We start from the raw sequence: 19,406 nt of genomic DNA on the forward strand, positions 1-19,406 counted from the left end.
TTTAGGCAACCCAGGTAAATGTCATGTGATAAAGAAAGGGCTTCTCACTTTCTTATTTTTATTCCCAAAATGAACATCAAGATCTTGCATGTATTCTAGGCTGAGTGTCGCCTCATTCCGCTATCAGATATATTACTTCAAGGGATAATTTCAGGCTGAGACATTTAGTTCAAGATTTTGAGGACATGAAAGAATTTGATTGACAAAGGAGGATTGGGAAGTGAGGATGGGTGTGAACCCTCAAGCTTTTTTAAAAAAGGTTTAAAAATAGATCAGCTATAGCCGGGCAGTGGTGAGACATGTCTTTAATCCCAGTACTTGGGAGGCAGTGACAGGTGGATTTCTAAGTTTGAGGCCAGCTTGGTCTCCAGAGTGAGTTCCAGGACAGCCAGGGCTACACAGAGAAACCCTGTCTCAAAAAACAAAACAACAAACAAACAAACAAACAGATCAGCTAGGCATTAAACCTCTGTGGCTTTAATGGGGACTTTGGAAAGTAGCCTCTTTGCCTTAAAGCTCCCAGCTGTTCCTTCCTAATGTGCCCCTCTGCCGGTGCCCATGCTTAAGAGGGCTCACAGTCACACACATGCTTACACATCAGCCAGGAAGGACCAGGCACGAGGGCTTCATCTCAGACTGGAGTTCTCAGAAAGTCACCCTGACCAATGCAGCAAAGGGGATAGTAGTTCCTGATTCTGTCTGATCTCGACTCTTGATTCTAGAATGTGAGGGGCCTTGCCATGGGTTTCAAATAAAGGCAAGATGTGGCCATTCCTTTTGGCAGAGTCCCAGCTTACCACAATCCATTTCTTCTTCTCTTTTTCCTTTTCTCTTTTCTTTTCTCTCTTCTTTTTCTTCCCTTCTCCCTCCCTCCCTCCCTCCCTCCCTCCCTCTTTCCTTCCTTCCTCCCTTCCTTCCTTCCTCCCTTCCTTCCTTCCTCCCTCCCTTCCTTCCTCCCTCCCTCCCTTCCTTCCTTCCTTCCTTTTCTTCCTGTGATGCTGGTTATGGAACCCACAGCCTTGCACATGAAAAGCAGGTGCTCTGCCATTAGGCTACAGTCCCAGCCCTGAAGGAGTCTTAATAACTACTCAAGGTTCACTTTAAAGACCATCATGTCTTTATTTGTTGAATTCATGGGAAACTTAGCCTCTCTTCAGTTCTTTCTACGGAGCCTTGGTGGTGAGCTTTGGGAGGAGAGAAGCCATGTTTCATGTGCTCACAGCTCTTCTGCCCAGCAGCCACCTCATGCAGACCTTTGGAATAAATGATGAATGAGTGAAGGAACGAATGCTGGTGGTCAAGAACACTGCTCAGTGTCTGGCTCCAGCCCTTGGTGCCCATGTTTCCAGTGTGCTTCATCTCTCAGGGCCAGCCTTCTCTTAACGCTGCTGGCCATGGCATAAGCTTTCAAACCGCTTTTGTTGAAAGAGACTTTCTAATGGGGCTACCCATGAAACCGTTGTCCATTGAGCAGCTCTGTGAGACTTCCTTTGAAACTCCATTGCATTTACCTCTGTCAGTGGAATAGTCAGAGAAATAGTTTCTGCTTCACTTGGTGCCTGTTAAGAATGTGGGCCCAGGGTCTGTGTTGACCAGATTTCTGCTTCAGGCGTCTCAGCTAATGACACAGGCTAAGGGGGCTAAGTCTTAGCATCTAAGTTCACTTCAGTTTTCTTTGAGTAAAGAATTGGAACATTTCAGACTTTTCCCTTTCTTTGCCCTAACCACGGTGCCCATAGCCATGAAAATCAATTGTCAGCTCCTTAACGTGACGCAAACTGGCAGCTATGGCTAGCGTTCCTTAGCAGACCGAAGAGACGAAACGTCTCAAGGCATTTCTTTCTGTCTGTCAAATTCAGAGAAGCAGCCCTAACAGGAAGTACAAGTGCACACTTACAGGCCATTTAATCTGTTCATTTATTTACTGTGTGGAAGGTTTTAGTTCCAGGCCTGACTTTTACAGAGACCATGTCTCATTTTTACTTTGTAAGCAATAATAAAGAAAATGAGCTTTTCACTTCCTACATGTATCTCCTGGGTTTGGTTTTATAAAATAACTTTTATTGCATTTTTATTGTGGATATAATACATGTTTATTGTTTAAAAAATAGAAACTTCTCATCAGCAGTAGGAAGACAATAAAAAACACACATAATCCCATCACATAAGGAAACCACAGTTAGCATTTGCTGTTATCTTCTTTTTAATATGCCTTGTGCCTTTTCTACTGTGAAACTCTGTGGTAGTCTCCACAGTGTGTGTGTGTGTGTGTGTGGTTGTTTTTTTTTTTTTTTTTTTGAGACAAATTTTCTCTGTAGCTCTGGCTGTCTTGGAACTCACTCTGTAGAACAGGCTGGCCTCAAACTCAGAGATCTTCCTTCCAGTGTCTCTCGAGTACTGGAATTAAAGGCATGCACTACCATGCTATATTTTAAAATCTGAGAGCATATGTAAAAAACACCCTATATCATTAAATATTGTCATTAAACATGATTTTCATGTTTGCATAGATCCCATTATATAACTATAACTCACTCACTTTGTTTTAATGCTATTTTTGTTGGTAGATTGAAAAGGTCCTTCAGCAAGGAGAGATTGCAGACTGTGCAGAACCCTACATGATCATCAAAGAAAGCGATGGTGGAAAGGTATGGCCATTTAAGTACTGGGAACATCTTAGGATGAACTAATTTACAAACAAATAATTTTCAACAAAATAGTGGAGTTAGACTACCGTATTTTCCATTTGAAAACATGGGTAAATTGTATTTTTATGAAAGAAGAAAGAGAAACCAGTTACTGACAAAAAAAAAGAAGTTTTAAAACAAATACATGATTGACACCCTAAGGATGTCACTTGCCAGTGTGAACTCTGGCTTAGATCAAGCCACACCGGCTGCCTTGGTTCTGAGGCTCCAACTTGAGAGGGTTGCCAAGGCCCCATAAGCAGAAGAGGGCAAGAGCTCTTGGTTTTCCTCAACAGCACAAGGTATTGTCTTATGCAGCATTCATAGCTGGTCACCAGCCGCTGCTCCTGCTCATCATAAATTAATTAGCACATTATAAGTCCTAAGACATGACTAAGACTCTTCTCAGTGCCAATTTACAAAAGTTTCCAGTTTTAAAAACATGGCCCTTTTGGAATCAGTCAGTCTTGTAAACTTCAATTAAAAGTAGTTGAACTCAATAAAGACAGATACTGGCGTTTTAAAATCTGTTAGTATGATTTTAGGAAGAACTCCTTTGGAAGCATTATCAACAACAAGGACATTGTTAGGAATAATTAAGACTCTTTTTAGAATTTCAAAGTAGCTTTCGTAAAGTAGATTCTCTTGGGACTTTGATAGATAACATACTAACCTTTCTTTCCCCAGTTTTTCTCAGGAGAATTGAAGTTATCTAGGTAAACGGTGTGTTTGCATGTTGGCTGCTGTAACAAGCCATGTAATGAAGCATGTCTTCATAACAAAAAAAAAAAAGTCATCTGCTAACTGATTGCTGTCCTTTAGGGGGGAAAAATCTCTTCCTTTTGTAACCTTTGCTTCCTTATCAGCTAGACTTCAGCCTAAACTGTTGCTTCCTGTTGACTCATGGCCCGCCCCCCTCCCCTCTCCCCCCACCAGGCCCATCAGAGTAGCTACTGTCACCCCATGCAGGCAGACAACTTGGTGCTGACGCTTTGTTTCATCTTGTCTCTTTACTGTCTTCCTCCAGAGTAAAGAAAAGGTTGAAAAACTAAAACTTCAAGCTGAATCCTTCTGCCAACGTTTGGGGAAATACCGGATGCCCTTCGCCTGGGCCCCCATTAGCTTAGCAAGCTTCTTCAACATCTCCACCCTTGAAAGGGAGAGCACAGATGTGGAGCCTGGGGTTGGTAAGATCTCCATCTGGGTCGGGAGGCAGAGGGCTCCCCCATATGCCACCTTTGCGGTTATCTGCTCATTAGTAAGGACTTGAGAAAACCAGAGGGTGTGAGTAGGTGAGAGGAAGATCATAAATAGACGACTAAACTGCACATGCTTGGTCAGTGACCCCGAAACAATTACTGTGAGCAGCTATGGAGCCTAAGCACATACACTCTTCTACTAAGAACTTTGTATGGAGTTTTAAGCCCTTAAAAAGTTAATTGAAACAATTGCCATGAGCCGTTATGGAACTTTAAATACACTCTTCTACTAAGAACTTCCTATGGAGTTTTGAGCCTTTAAAAAGTTAATTTTGAGTAGCCATCCCATCTCAAAAATTAAAATGCTTGAAAATGACAAGAACATGGGTGAGCAGGCACAGTAAACAAAGACACTGTGACTGGCTCCCACACAGAGGGATGGGCACTGTCCAAAGCTCTGAGAGCAAAACTCTGGCTCTGAGAGCAAAACTCTGGCTCCTCAGCAAAATCTCTGGCCTCCTAAAGTCTACTTTGCCCAGTACAATGAGAGTAAGCATCGAAAGTAGCCAGCAGTTAACTCTTCTAACTTACCGCACCGAGGCCCCTTTTCGTCGCCTCTTCATAAATGTGAACCAGTCATGTCTACAGTTTCAGGGTGGAAATGTCCCAGTGAGTTTAGTTTTCAAGTGGACCCACGCCCACCAGCTGTGGTGGATTTTCTGTTTTCCTAAACACCTTCGTATTCCGCAAATATCCGAGTCGGCCCTTGGATGTTTCGTGCATTCCTTGGCTCTGCCAGTTCTGAAATGTTGCCTTCTGCTGGGAGTGGAGGCCACAGAGGCTGCTACTGCTGCTGCCCTCCTGGAGTTACTGTTGCATAATCAGCAGACAGAACTGCATTCTTTTTGATTTGTCAGTAAACTTCACCCCTTCTGACCTTCACATCCAGTTTTTCTAAGGCAGTTGTTCTATGTATTGACTTATTACAAAGGGTGGGGGAGCTCCGTGGGCATCTCTAGTCCACGTAATTCAGGCAGAGGGCTTGCCGAGATGTTGGTTAGGTCTAAGTTGAGGATAGTTCATCATTAGCACTGAAGCTGATTTCCTAAGTAGTAGCCAGAGAGCCAGCACATTACACAGTTTAGGTAGCCCAATGGTAGCTCTCATCAGCATGAGAGTTGGGCATAGCAACACTCAAGAGCTGTGCTTTCTAGGCAGTGGACTATACAGAACAGAACCCTTAGGCTTGCAGAATATAAGACACAAGGTTACAACCTGGTTCTTCAAAAGAAATAAGAAATGAGGAAGCTATTGAGAGCCTTAGCCCTGTCTGGTTTCTAGTGAAAAGGTCAGCCAGGGCACTTCTGCTGCCTGCTCCACACTAGAGCAGAGACAAACTGGATCCAGAATGTGCACAAGCTGGTTTGCATCCCCGGTGCCTTCAGGGGTGTCTGAGTGCGTGCTCTCCCAGAGGAACACAAGTGTAAAAAGCAAAGCAACCACCGGGCTGACTCAACAGCCTATCAGCAGACCCAGTACTGGCTGAGCTCCAGATTCTTGCAGGGTGACACCTAGCCACCTCTGTTCTCCAGCAGGAAGGACTTAGAGCCACTAGGGTTCTCTCTGCTCTAGTAAGAATATTAGGGACTTTAGCAGGAGGACTAAGGAAGGTTGAGCCCCGTGGAGGGAGGGCTGGGTTCAGCAATAATTGCTGTGTGTTCTGACATGTAAGAATAACAACTGCTTTCCTCAAGGGAGGAACTCTGTGGGTGAGAAGAGGAGCTTGTCCCAATCCAGGAGGCCCTCTGAGCGAACCCTCTCCTTGGAGGAAAATGGAGTTGGATCCAACTTCAAAGCCACCACCTTGGCCACCAACATCTTCTTCAAACAGGTATCTGTGTCTGTTACAGTGCAGTTGGATTCGGTTGTATTGATGAGGGTGGTAGATCCAAGGGAGTAGTGAAATGTGATCAGAGAAGTCAATTAGTGTCGTTTGTTCAGCTGGATTGTTGCGAAGATTAGAGCGCATGCAAGCGTGCACAAGACCAGCTGCCACAGGTCAGGAACTGTGTGGAGCTCGTAGCTAATCACACAGCAGACCTTTTCTCTGAGGGAGCAAAACTTAATTCTCTGGGGCCTGTGAAAAGGGGCGAGGGAACACACACACACACACAAAACTTAATTCTCTGGGACCTGTGAAAAGGGGCAAGGGAACACACACACACACACACTGGATAAAGCAAGGCTCCAACAACTTTGTTTTTTCTCTTAGCCTTTTTATACCACCTAAAACAAAACTTCTCTATACAAGAAAAAAGATTACCTCATACCCACAAGTAACATATTCTCTAAAAACAATCATCACAAAAAAACATATTCTTCAAAAACAGGTTAAAACCATGACCCAAGGGGAGATTACAACATGATTACTGATTAAATATTCTTTTGAAACCCACACCCACCTGAACAGTTCTCATCTATCTTTCTCCCCACAAATCCATCCTGACCTCAAGGCAATGATTCTTCTGTCATTGATTAACGAAGTTTAATCAAGCTGTCCACTGTAGCCAGTTTTCCCTATGCTAGCTGACGGCAGTTTGTATTTACCAAGAAACATATCTCTTATCTTGCATCTCCTAGTCATCTGTTCTCTATTGTTATACTCATAATAGGACCGTTTACATTTTATTTCTAACCCTGCCTTTTCATGGTGCACACCGAAACCTGTGATGGTATCCTTAGATCACAAGATCAAGAGACACAGAGCCAACCTAGAGTGTTTTCTTGAAGCATTAATCTGTCTCAGACCTTCCTTTCCACAAGCCAGACCATGAGCTTGTAGTGCATGAGAGCTCACCGTGCCCCTTTCCTAGCCTGTACAGCCCTCACTACTCTACACAGAGGGGGCATATTCTACTCTTAGTTCTGTCTTTGTTAGATGTTCCTGGCAAAACCCACCTAAACCATCTCCTGAATCTTCCTTGTCAACTCCCCTAACTTCCCAAAACCATTTAAATCAAATCAGGAGTCTGTAAAATTACCAACTCATCAAAACGACATTGTTCTGTGAAAGTTTATCTTCATATTGATCTGTAGAAAAATTGCCCAATAGAGTGGGCTGTCTCCCATAAAGCAGTCACACCAGACTATGGGCAGTGGGGGTCTTGCCAAGCCCAATCACACCATGCTAGATACAGGAGGAAATATGGCAATGACAGACTCGAAAAGGCACAGCAGTAGCAAGAAGCAAGCCAGGGACAACCCCTTGGGGCTGTGCCTCTCTGTGTTAAATCCATCACAGCTGTGCAAAAACAGTGGCCCATCTCCAGGGAGCTCTCTTGCATCTGCCACAGGTGTGGCCGTGGCCGGACACCTCCCGTGGTGGGCATGTAGAGGGTGGGGCTTACACATACCTTCCTTATTCAAGACAAAGGTGAAGACAATGAAATCAGAAAGAAAGATGATTTTCCCATCTCCATATCTCTGAAGAAGTGAGCTAGTTCAGCATTGTTTCAGGGACTAAAAAGAGCTTCTGTTAGTTGACATTTACATGACAGCCACATGTGACCTTGGGTCCTCAAGGTCAGATGGCTGTCTCAGAGAGCTGTAGAGGTTCTGTCTGCAGCAATGCTGACGAGAGGTTGGCTGAGGAGAGCATGGGGTGCTAGTGCTTGCACTAACTGATTTCAGAGCGGCCCCTCACGCTCATCTCTATGAGAAACTTGTTAAAAATCAAATAGATAAGCCAAGGGTGGGAGCACTCAGGAGACTGAGACAGGAGGATTTGCAAGTTTGAGGTCAGCTTGAGCTACCTAGTCGAATACACAAAAGTAATCATTTTAAAAAATGGCTGTCAGGGGGAAATCTTAGAAATAGCTGGTCCAAGTCCAGGAATCAGCAGAGGCTCCCCACTAACCCTAAACATCTCTCGGCAGGAGGGAGATCGCCTTAGTGATGAAGACTTGTTCAAGTTTTTAGCTGACTACAAGAGATCTTCATCCCTACAGCGAAGAGTCAAATCCATCCCAGGTGTGCTTGGCTTCTCCTTAGCATCTTCGGTCCAGGCTGCTTCTGTTGCTATGATACCATACTGACCAAAGGCCACTGGGAAGAGGGAAGGGCTCACTTGGCTTTACTCTATCACATTGTGGTCCATCCTTGAGGGAAGGCAGGGTAGGAGCCCAGGATGATCCTCCTGTCAGGCCCTGAAGCAGCAAGCATGGAAGAATGCTGCTCACTGGCTCGCTCCTGGGATCACATTTGGCTGCCTTCCTCCTACCGCTCAGCCTCACCTGCCTAAGGGTGTTGCCGCCCACCCTCAATGGGGTGTGCCCTCCCACACTAATTAGCAATCAAGAAAATACTTCGAAGACTGTTTGATCATAGGCCAGTTTGAGCCTGACAGTTCTTCAGTTGAGGTTTCCACTCCCCAGGTGATTGTAGATTCATGTGAAGTTGTCTGTCAACTGCAGCGAGCTATGACACTCTTCAACTATGCCCAAGCCATTTGTGATTGACATTTCTTGTTTAATGCTTTCATTTATAAAAACTGCTGAGGGCAATGTGGATTTTTGCATTTGAAGTTAAGAATCTAAACTGCTGTGCATTTTTGACAAATCTATTAATGTTTTCTTATTCATAAAGGGCATATTCTACAGATAGTATAATTTAGATTTGGTCTCTCAAGAAAGTCTGATAATCATTTGAACATATCAACACACCCCTTATCACACAAAATGTTATATGGAAGTCTGGCATTTAAAGAGAGTGGGATGATTTGGCGGACGAAGACACACTTACCCTCAAGCGAATGCCCATGTGCTATTTCTGTATAGCATATGTTGTGTCTATATTTCTCTGACACCCAAGGTGAGAGACCTCAACCCAAAGCCCACCAATTTTTACTGCTCCCAATACCTGAAAGTTTTTTTTAACCATGTATAGCTGTAGTATGGTGGATCTGGGCCTTCTAGTCAGCTCCTTCTCATTATATAGCTCCTTACTTTGGTGTTATAAAATGCTCCTCTCAAAAGTTATCATGGCAGGCTTTTACAATCTCAAATTTTAGGAAATTATCTGGGAACTCCAAAATGCATGTGCTCCTGCAGGTCATCCAACAGAGTATCCCTGGGCTCCTTCTTGATGTGACAGATTTCAGTAACTCCCCACCCCCGACCCCCATGGCTTGCTCTAGGCTCACTGAGGCTGGAGATATCCCCAGCTCCCGACGTGATGAACTGCTGCCTGACGCCCGAGATGCTGCCAGTCAAACCTTTTCCTGAAAATCGGACGCGTCCACACAAGGAGATTTTGGAATTTCCGATCCGGGAGGTGTACGTCCCTCACACTGTGTACAGGTGAGAAATGTGGGCCCTTGTTTGGATAATACACTCGTCTCTCCAGAACCAGCCCCTCTTCCGTCTTCCTGAGTATGAGGGGGAAACTAAACGTGACAGCTTAGAACCACAGAGAACATTTAGGTCGCTTCTAGAGATGCCTTGCCTAATGCTTTGGAATAAGGATGTATTTTTTTCAGTCATAGTTGTAATAGATTCTACTGGATGTATTCTTACCAGAAATGAAAAAAAAAAAAAAAAAAAGAAAAATGGAAAGAAAACCAAATCTATCACCATGGCTTTCTTCCATGCAGACAGTCTTTAAGGACGAGAGGAACATGACTGGAATGTCCTAGGTGTCTAAGGTTTCACACAGGCATGGTGTCACATGCCTAATTCCAGTGCTTAGGAGGCCAGTGTGGGCTTCATGGTGAGCTCCAGGCCAGTCTGGATTACAGGCAAAACAATTCCAAATGAAGCACAGGTTTTCAGCTGAAAACCCAGCTCTATTCAGGAAACGTTAGTCAGTTTAGACAGACATAGTCCTCAGACGCTGCTGCCCAGTGCTTTAGTGTGTGGTTGTTAGGCTGATGCAATAGGCAAAATTAAAGTGCCATCTTATTTGGTTTCCAATTAATTTCCTTGTAAGTGTCACGGCTACCATACTGAATGGCAAAAGAGTAAGATACCGTAGAAATGAAGGTGAGGCTGCTCAGCTTTCCTAGTGGCCTCGTGCCCCTGACTCTTAGGGAATTTGAAGTGGCCACCCAAACAAAGCATTGTTGCTCATGAGCTCTCGCTTCCGAAATGTGGGGGGAGAGTGCTGAATCGGGCGTCATTTCTCAACTTATCCATCAATGACACTTTGTGGTTTGCTTTCCGTATAAAATATCTCATCAGGTCTTACTGATCTCACAAAGTCACCCTTGTGCCTTGCTGCCTGTGGCGCTTCCTTTGCTTGTGGCAGAAACCAAACACCTGCCAAGAAGCAACTTAAGGAAGGAGGGAGGGAGGGAGGAATGGGGAGAGGAAGCGAGGGACTCTGTTAACTCACAGTTTGAGGGCATACAGCCCGTTTGAGAGAGGGAGACATGACGGCAGTGGCGCATGGTAGAGTGCTGTACAGCTCTACAGAGGACCACCTCACAGCCTGGCTGAGTGGGAAGCAGACCGGGAGTCGGGCTGGCTCCCAATGACAAATGCACTTCCAGTGGAGATGCTCCACCCACTAAAGACCACGCCTTCCAACCAGCACCACTTGCTGAGGACCATGTGCTCAAATACAGGAGCTTGTGAGGGACATTTTACCTTCATACCACAGCCATGCTCAGCACAACTTATATGTGCCTTCCTATGTGTGCGTGTGTGTGTGCGCGCGCGCATATCTCTGCATACAGATGCTGTTATGTTTATATTCATGTATATATATTGTCTATATATTGTGTACTTTGGCTTTTTTCACTCGATAGTGTTTTCTTATCTCTTTTGAGTATTACAATGCAGCTACACATTGTATTAACTCCGTGCATTATGCTCATCGTTAGTCATGGTGTTGTGTGTTTAACCAGTGGAAACTTCTAAAAAGCTTGTATTTTTTTTTAAATATGAATACTGATCTATGTAGATCAGTATTGGTTTTCTTGTTCTGTATTATTCCTTTGTCTAAAGAGGCCATATTGTATTTATTCAGTTCAATTGGGAAACATTTGGGGATTTTTTTTTCCCCTGCTTGCCTTTTGTTAAGCATTTATGGTTTTGAGTGTACGTGTGTGTGTGTGTGTGTGTGTGTGTGTGTGTGTAGGCCAGAGGTCAATTTCAGGAGCTACATACGTTGCTTATTGAGATAAGGTCTTTCACTGGGAGCTGGGCTCACAAATTAGACTAGACTTTCTGCTCAATGGCTCTCCCATGTCTGAATTCCCAGCATTAGGACTATAAACAAATGATGCCGTGCTTGGGTTTTCCATGGTAGGGAGAGGGTGTCAAGCCCGGGTTTTTGTGTTAGCATGGCAAGGGCTTAGTCTATGAGCTCTCTCTAGATGAGCCAGCTCTCCACCCTAACATTTGTGGCTTTCCTTTTAAATTAATTGAGTTTTATGTGTATTTGTGTCCTGCCTACATATATATCTATGCACCACGTGTATGTCTGGTGTTCATGAAGGGCAGAAAAGGGCAGTTCCGCCAAGCTAGAGTGACCAAGCGTTTGGAGCTGCCACGTGGGTGCTGGGACTTGAACATGGTTTGTCTGGAAGAGCAACCCGTGCTTTTAACTGCATCTCACCTGGCCTCAGCATTTGTGGTTTTGACTCATCCTGCCCAGTGACAGATTTTTTTATCTTGTCCCTCTGTGAGTGTGTGTGAAAAGTTTCCCTACGAGTATGCCTAACGGTGAAATTACTGGGACAGGTGATATTTGTTTTTAGTGACTTTCATATTGTTTCTTTACCCCCCTACACACACACACAAAAGAAATGGATGGTTATCTATTCTCCCAGCAATGTGTGGGAGCCCCCATCTCTCCAGTTCCTCACTTCCTCACTCGTGCTTTCCTATGTGACATGCAAGGAGTGTTAGAGCCAGCCCACCTGTCCCCACCGCACATGCACTAACCTGAGTCCTGGAAAGGACAGGTGTCCAGTGAACCAAGTAAAAAGTTACCATGAGAAACACACTCAGGTGCCCCACAGTAAGACATGGCGCGCTTCCTTCTGGTGCTTGTGAGGCAACAGGACCCCCAACTTTATCCTTCCTGAAGCAACTCCTCATTTTCTTCAACACCAAATCAGCCTTTGGTCTCCCTCCTTAAAGAGCCACAAGTATTTATAGGAAGTGCTCATTCCGTTCCCCACTCCATGAAGGACGACGGAGGCATGACCATGTTTGCTTACAGTTGCCATCTCCATCTCTGTGGAAACCCTATCCTTTAATTGGAAGAGGAAGCTTGTGGCATGGGAATAAACTTGTACCACATGAATTCTATAGCTATCCAACTGTTCCCACCACCCCAGCACTTAACCACCCGCAGGAGTCATTTACTACAGACACTATCCTTTAATCACATCGCTGCAGGATTTGGAGTGCATCCGTGCACTGACTGAGCCATTCAGAATGTACCAGTGCTGAGGACAAGTCTAGGCAGCTTACTCTGCACCCTGCATGGCGACCTGAGAAACAGGCCTGCAGGCGTAGAGCTGCTGTTCTTTGGTTGTGCCATAGAATGGTTACAGCCGCTCCTCTGGAACCAGGTCTTCACTCTGGCAAGTGATGGAAGGCAATTCTTTCCAGGGTGGTGAAGGAGGGACCTGTTCTTGGCTCTAGGCTATTGTGTCTTAACAGCATGTTTGTGGAAAGATACACGTAACACACTTGACCCAGAATCTTTCAGCGTGAAAACTTCAAGGAATTTAGAAAGCATGTTGTCTTAACTTCTTGTGGTGTTAGAATTTAGTATTGCTTCTATGGTCCTCATGTGCTGAGAGCTCACATCTGATCCACAAGCAAACAAAAAGAGAAACGGATAGCTGGGAATGGAACGGGCTTTTGGAACCTTAAAGCCCACTTCCAGTGACACAGCTCCCCAACAAGGCCACACCTCCTAATCCTTCCCAAACAGTTTCACCAAGTGCAGACCAAGCACTCAAATGTATGAACTTAGGGGAGACATTTTCATTCAATCATCACAAAATACAGGAAAATGGGCTCTGAAGAGCACATCAATTCAAGGATAAATCCTTGACACTTAATCTCACGAATGTGATATATGACTTAACTTATAAATACTTTGTATAGCTATCCCCTACAAAGGATAAATGCATCTGGTATGCCAAACAATAAATGCTTCCATGGCCAAAGCCAGAAGTTTAGGGTCAGATTTGTCATTGTCACCAGACTGTTCAGGGAAGGGGGTTAATGGCAGACATCAACCCTTGCTTCCTCCCTCCTCCTCAGGTAACTCCGTTGTTAGCTGTGTCTCTTCAGTGTCTTCTGCCAAGCTCACTGTGGATGACCATTCTAGCTGAGTCCTGTGTGGACTCTACCCCCAGGTACCTCTACCATCTACAAGTTGCTATGAGAAAAGGGCCCAAGGCCCATCATGACAGAACCATTCAGGTTTTCCAAGCGTTAAGCATTCATAGAATGAACGCTTGCTCAGACAGTCGAAATCACTTCACATATTGAGAAGTGCTACTCCGAAAACAGACTAGATCGCTGACGTCAGAGACCCCGGTCTTCTGAAACCACATTCAGCCTCTTGCTACCGGCAGGAAGGATAGATTTGACTTACAGTATCAGTGCCTGTGAAGGGACTGAACTAGAAAGGTGTCCTCTGAGACAGACCCAGGCAAGCAGCTCTAAGAAGTCACCAAGTAGGAAGCTAAGGTTGACAAAAAAAAAAAAAAAAAAAAGACAGTCCAAGTCTGAGCTTGCATTCCTGTCTCCATAACCAGACTTTTCCTTTTTAAAGACTAGACATTTGCCTAAGAATGCATTGGAACAACTCCTGGCATATTTTTCCTGATGCCCAACACAGCTGGCAATAGAGGTACCAGATGCCTCGTGGTAGGAGCAGAATAAAAATAATGTGAGTTGGGGCCCAGCCTGGGCAAGACCTTCAAGGCCATCTTATCAGGTGGCAGCCATGGGGGGGGGGGGTGTGCAGAGATCACAGGCTCAGAGTTTGTAATGAGCTTGTTAACTCCATGTCGACCTTTTAACTAGTGATTACACTAAAGCAAGCCACATAAAGTACGTTTTCATCTCTCGGCCCAGCCTCCGAAGAAGTCTTGTTTATCTAATTATTGGACTGCTTTGGAGGACTGTGCTTGCCGAGAACAAGGCTGTCAGTCGGAACACAATTGCTTTGATGGATAATTAGCTGTTTCCAGGCCTCCTCCTATTCAGCTGCGTGTTCTCAGACCAGAAAGCCTGATCTGGCCTAACAAGGAGGAGCCTCTGGTGCCCCTGTGATGTCTTGCTGGATTCTGTGAGGCTTGTGGCATAGCAGAGAAGAGAAAGGCTCGGGGTAGGTATAGGGCTGTTTCCAAATGATCATCAGGGAGCTGGAGTTTAGTGACTGTGATCGGTAGGAACCCAAAGTACTCAGAGGAACCGTCTGCGGCAGAGGGTTTGCCCTTGAGTGGGACTTGATTGTTTTTAATAAAATAGACTTTCAGTTTAAACCCAGTTATCGTTATTTCTAAAGTGGATCTTTTCAGTACCGGAAGGAAGTGTGGGCATGTCACACAATGTCTGGTCTCACTCTGGAGGGCCCTGCTCAGGAGCCCCAGGAACTGTGCTAGGTTCTCCACTATATGACGTCATCCAAAGGTCTGTTGTGACTTAGAGTGGCCCACCCCTTCATCCACTTGATTTGGGAAGCGATCCCAGTGTTCATCTAGATTTGCAGTCAAGTGCGTTTGTCAAAGAACACGTAGTAGTCTCTAAGCCTCACATCTCACGTGAGGGTGGTGCTTGCTCTCCGTGCTGTGGTGCGGCCCACTTGCCTGTGTGCTGACTCAGCATCATCACCAAGGAATCTTGGTCATATAAAAAAGCTTAGACCTCATTTCTTTAAATCTCCATAAATGTGCCTCTACTGAAATCTCTATCAAAAGCACCCTCCACTCTTCATTGTTCCATTAGTTGTTCGAGTTTTATTTCCTAAGGAATAGGTAACCTCATTCACAGGTTCCAAATATTAAAGGTACCGAAGGCAGAGTGAAAATTCCTTCTGCCACTCCTGACTTGCAGCCACTTCCAGTTCTCCTCGTTGGAAACAGCTCGTTTATGTATGTGGAGTGGCTCACTTATAAAAGCCCCGTGCCGCAAGCTGGTGCTTGCTATGCCTGCTGAAACTAAGCAGTGGGCTTCTAAGAGATTTACCAGAGAAACAGCAGTGAACAGAAGAGATGGACAGAGTGTATGCGCCATACCTCAGGCCGGCTGTGGACCAGTGGATTCAATTTTGCTTCTTTGCAGATGTGAACTGGACCTATGCACACGTTACAGAGCATGACCCCCACAAACTGTTCCTCCTGAGAAGCCGGGTGTGCAGGGCACTCTTTATGAACACACAGAACTCTCTCTTGCTTTTTCAGAGCTGTGCTTAATCTAACCATACGTTTTCCTGAGTGAATCTTGTGCTGAGGAAGGAACCTTTTTTGCTTTATAGTTATAATGGAATAGCTTAGCCTACACACTTCATGCTTGTCTAGTTATTGGACGGTTTTGTGCTTTTCACCCTTTGGAGAAGTGTTTAAGGAGGTCCACCTTAAGAGAGAACGGTTAGGCATTTGTTTTACTGGGCTTAGCAAGCAGTGGCCAGAACTCCCTAACAAACCATTTACTTCAGATGAGCAGTGGGGAAAAAAAAAAAAAAAAAAATCAAGCTGTTTGAAAAAGCCAAGAAATGGAAACAAAAATGCTTCCAGCTCAGGCCTCGTGCAAAAAAGGGACACAGAGCCCACATCCTGATGTCTGGCTCCCAAACTCAACAATAAACAATCCTCTTTTTTTCTAAGAATGGAAAAATTCAGAAGAGAGCCGACAACGTCCTTTACAGCCTTTTATTTTATTTTTATTCCTGAGCTATGATTTTAGTGCACCATTCAGCCACTTGAGGGCACAGTTCTCTCACTTCTGGACTCAGGCAAGCAGCTACCTTTTGCATTAGAAAACAGATACACTGTTTTGTTACAGAGGCCCACACATTTTATGGCTCATCTCTTAAACGCAAGACCAAGAAAAAATGAGAAGGACCCCAGCACTTCAGGAGGAGCTTCTGTTCCTTTTTTTTTTTTTTTTTTTTTTTTTGCAAAGGATTTTATTCTTACCACCAGCTCCATCTTCTTCCTCGGTATTTAGCGCTTTTTTGGGAAGGTGGAGTGGAAAGAGGCCAAGGTGTGCATCCCATGACACAGAGTGAAGTCTCCTTGGAGGGCGGTAGTTCACTATATAACCCACTCCTTTGGGGCAGTAGTGCCCTGTACAAACCTACACTTCTACCAACGCTCTCTGGTACAGGAAACTGAAGCAGAGCCAAGGATTAGGTGGGAGGTACAGGGGAGGCAGTGAGGAATGGTGCATGAAGACAGGCTATGTGCATAGTCGTTGGCTGTACAGTTCAGGCTTATGCTCATCTGGACCTACCATGCTTCAATTGCTGCTCCCTCCCGTTTGACTGTTCTAATTAAGTCTTGCTTTTTAATGTTATAGATGCTATTTTTACCCTATAGGTCCTATTTATAGAACGCAGCAAGAGGTTCACAAGACCCTCTTTTCAGATAGCCTCAGGTCAAGGCTCACTGGGGCAGAAGGTATGGGGAGGTAATTAGATGAAGGCAAATCCCGGCTTGTAGTTCACTATGATGCATGGTTTGTCTAGACTGGAGAGAACTCCCTGAAATCCAGGAGGCAGTCTTTGGTTTCTGTATTTTGATTAACCTTTGTCGTCATTGTTTCCAGACAGGGTCTCACTGATCTGCTCGGGTTGGCTCCAGACTTCTGGGCTGAAGTGACCCTCCTGCCTCTGCCTCCCAGGAAATAGGGAATCAATGCTCCTTTGTTTGTTTGTTTGTTTCAAAACTGGTCTTCAGCAGGGCTAACTCCTCTGATGGATCAGCCCTCAGGACTATTCCTCTTACTTCTTGTTCTGATGTAGGAGAGAATGGGGACCTTCTATCTTTAAGTGTTTTCATCCTCAGTTTCAACTCTCCTATCTACTGAGGTCCCCAAAAGTCAACATTCATTTACTCCTCTCTAGAGCAGAGGTATTTAACAGCTCTCCATGAATGGATGGATGCCCTGTGGTTTCAGGCCTCAAACAGCCTGACCTTGGACCCTCACAGCAGGAATCAGGGCTAACCAAGAGATGCTGTGTCAGGGTTTTCTGAGGGGAAGAGTGGATGTCGGTGGGAGAGGCAGACAAACACCACAGGTACAAATCCACATAACCAGGCCTGCAGGATCAAGCGGGAGGCCTGAATTCTGACAGCGTAGTAAGACAATGTGTTTTTACTTTTAGTTTTATTTTGGTGCTGGAGATGGAAGTTAAGGCCTCCCGCTGCTAAGCATACACTCTACAACTGAGCTATATACGCATCAGCCCCCACTTAAGAAACCATGGCTAACTGATTACACATATATTTTTAGATTGAAAAGTAAAATTATTTGCCCACTAGCTTAAAATACCAGAGAGATTATAAGGATGCAAGCGATGGGTCTATCCTACCTCTTTTACTTCATATTTTTGCTAAATAACTTCCAAGGTATGAGTTTAGATCTATGCAACTATTCGTGGAAATATAAATGGGATAGTTTAATTAGGATAAAATCAGAGGGCCTCAACGTATTGGTTCGCTGTGTTCTAAAGGATTTGTACCCTGAGGCTAATAGTTATGTTTAGTGGTGAGAAAATCCTGTGCATATTTCTCAGCTTTTCTTCAAAGTTTAAAAGTAAGCCTGGGCTGCGGCAGGGCGATTTATCATGCTGACTCCCAGGTGATGCAGATGTCAATTGTCCCTTGCTCCCCTATGGACAGCTGGCAGTAGCAGAATTATAGAGCATTTGTAAGTGTGTGTTTACAAAGCAGACTTCCACTTAAAAAAAGACAGACACATTAGATTGGTAGGTTTCCTAAGTCCAGAACACATAAAAAACTGAGCTCTGAAGGCAGGGCCTGATGGCACCCATCTACAAGGCCAAAAGGCTACCTAAAAGAAACACTGTCAAAAACCAAAACCAATCCAAGTTCTGAGATTTCCGACTTTACTCCTTTGTTCTTTGTATATTTAAAACCCCTAAAGCTTCTCTCTGACACTGAGGGGCAGCACCTGTACATAGTAAATGTGGAATAACGTCAGCCATTCCTATTACATCTAAAATAGATCTCCCTGGAAGTGAAATGTGAATGGCAAACAAGAATCACCTCCTCCGCTATCTGCCTTGCTTAAAGAGTGGAGCTAGCCACTTTCCTTTGCAGGCTTGTATCAGGCCATCAGCTCACCACAGATGCTGGCATTAGCAGGCATCTGGGCATCTGCTGGCATCAGCCTTGCCCTCTGGCTGCTGAAGAGGTGAAGGGCACCCACTTTTCTGTTTGCAGTGAATCCTCTTGGGGGGGGGGGCGGTTAGCTCACCTGCATTTCCACTGCCGCAGCACCTCAGCTCTTTGACTTTGCCTCTGCAAATTAGAATTAGAAGCTAAGATCCACATATGAGAGAAGGATTTAGCATTCGTCTTTCTGAGTCTGGGACACCTCACTTAAATATGTTTTACAGTTCATCTGTTTTCCTGATGATTTCATAATATATTTTATAGCTGAATAAAATTCTGCATAGATACCATATTTTCATTATTTATTCATCTGTTGATGGACATCTGGGTTCATTCCATTTCCTTCCCATTGTGAATAGGGCCTCTATGAACACAGATGAGCAAGCGTCTCTGTAGTAAGATATAGAGACGTTTAGGTGTGCGGATGCTTTAGCAGCAAAGCTGACTCAGGGAGATCTATTTCTAGGGCAGAAAAACCTATTTTTCTGTCCCCCGCTTCTAGAATCCGTATCTAAGATCTAGGATTTCCTTAGGCTGTAAGCATCTGAGCATGTGTTACTTAACACATATTAATATGTACTGACTTCCTCACTTATTGTATATACTCTATATAACATTATAACAGCCTGTCTCAAACCACCACCAACAACAACAAAAAGTGTTAAAAAACAGGTTTCAAGAGCCGGGTGTGGTGGCGCACACCTTTAATTCCAGCACTCGAGAGGCAGAGGCAGGTGGATTTCTGAGTTCGAGGCCAGCCTGGTCTACAAAGTGAGCTCCAGGACAGCCAGGGCTATACAGAGAAACCCTGTCTCGAAAAACCAAAAAAGAAAAGAAAAGAAACGGGTTTCAGTTGTCACAGAGGCAGTGACAGAGTGAGGGGTGGTATTCAGAAACACACAGAGATGGGGAGTTGGGAAGAGGCAGGAAGACATACACCTGCAAATTAAAGATGCAGAGAAAGCAAGAGAGACACAGAAGCTAGAGACAGTGAGAGGTGGGGAGAGCAATCCGGAGGGTTTGATCCAGCCTCCACATCCCCAAGCTCTGCACTTCTGCTGAGATCTAGACTTGGGGATGTCACCGTGTTCACAGGCATCCTCGTGCACGACGGTTGACAGCAACCCT

At 44.8% G+C, this 19,406-nt stretch overlaps 1 protein-coding gene and 1 long non-coding RNA gene across 5 annotated transcripts in view; one reads left to right on the forward strand and one right to left on the reverse strand.

The window, feature by feature from the left end:
- Positions 1-19,406, forward strand: part of Dock8 (dedicator of cytokinesis 8) — a 203,112-nt gene that overhangs the window by 92,451 nt on the left and 91,255 nt on the right. For all 4 annotated transcript variants that reach the window (XM_006527436.4, NM_028785.3, XM_011247397.3 and 1 more), the window contains 5 exons: positions 2,568-2,648; positions 3,715-3,874; positions 5,641-5,777; positions 7,822-7,915; positions 9,081-9,243. In XM_006527436.4, the coding sequence (XP_006527499.1) occupies positions 2,568-2,648; positions 3,715-3,874; positions 5,641-5,777; positions 7,822-7,915; positions 9,081-9,243 (635 nt within the window). The remainder of the gene's footprint in view (positions 1-2,567; positions 2,649-3,714; positions 3,875-5,640; positions 5,778-7,821; positions 7,916-9,080; positions 9,244-19,406) is intronic.
- On the reverse strand, positions 1,095-4,722 carry Gm34235 (predicted gene, 34235). The gene is made up of 2 exons (NR_166890.1): positions 4,478-4,722; positions 1,095-1,253 (listed from the first exon to the last, which is right to left on the reverse strand). It is a non-coding gene; the product is annotated as a predicted gene, 34235 (long non-coding RNA).

The sequence above is a fragment of the Mus musculus genome, chromosome 19 (genome assembly GCF_000001635.26).
Source record: "Mus musculus strain C57BL/6J chromosome 19, GRCm38.p6 C57BL/6J".
Classification (NCBI taxonomy): Eukaryota; Metazoa; Chordata; class Mammalia; order Rodentia; family Muridae; genus Mus; species Mus musculus.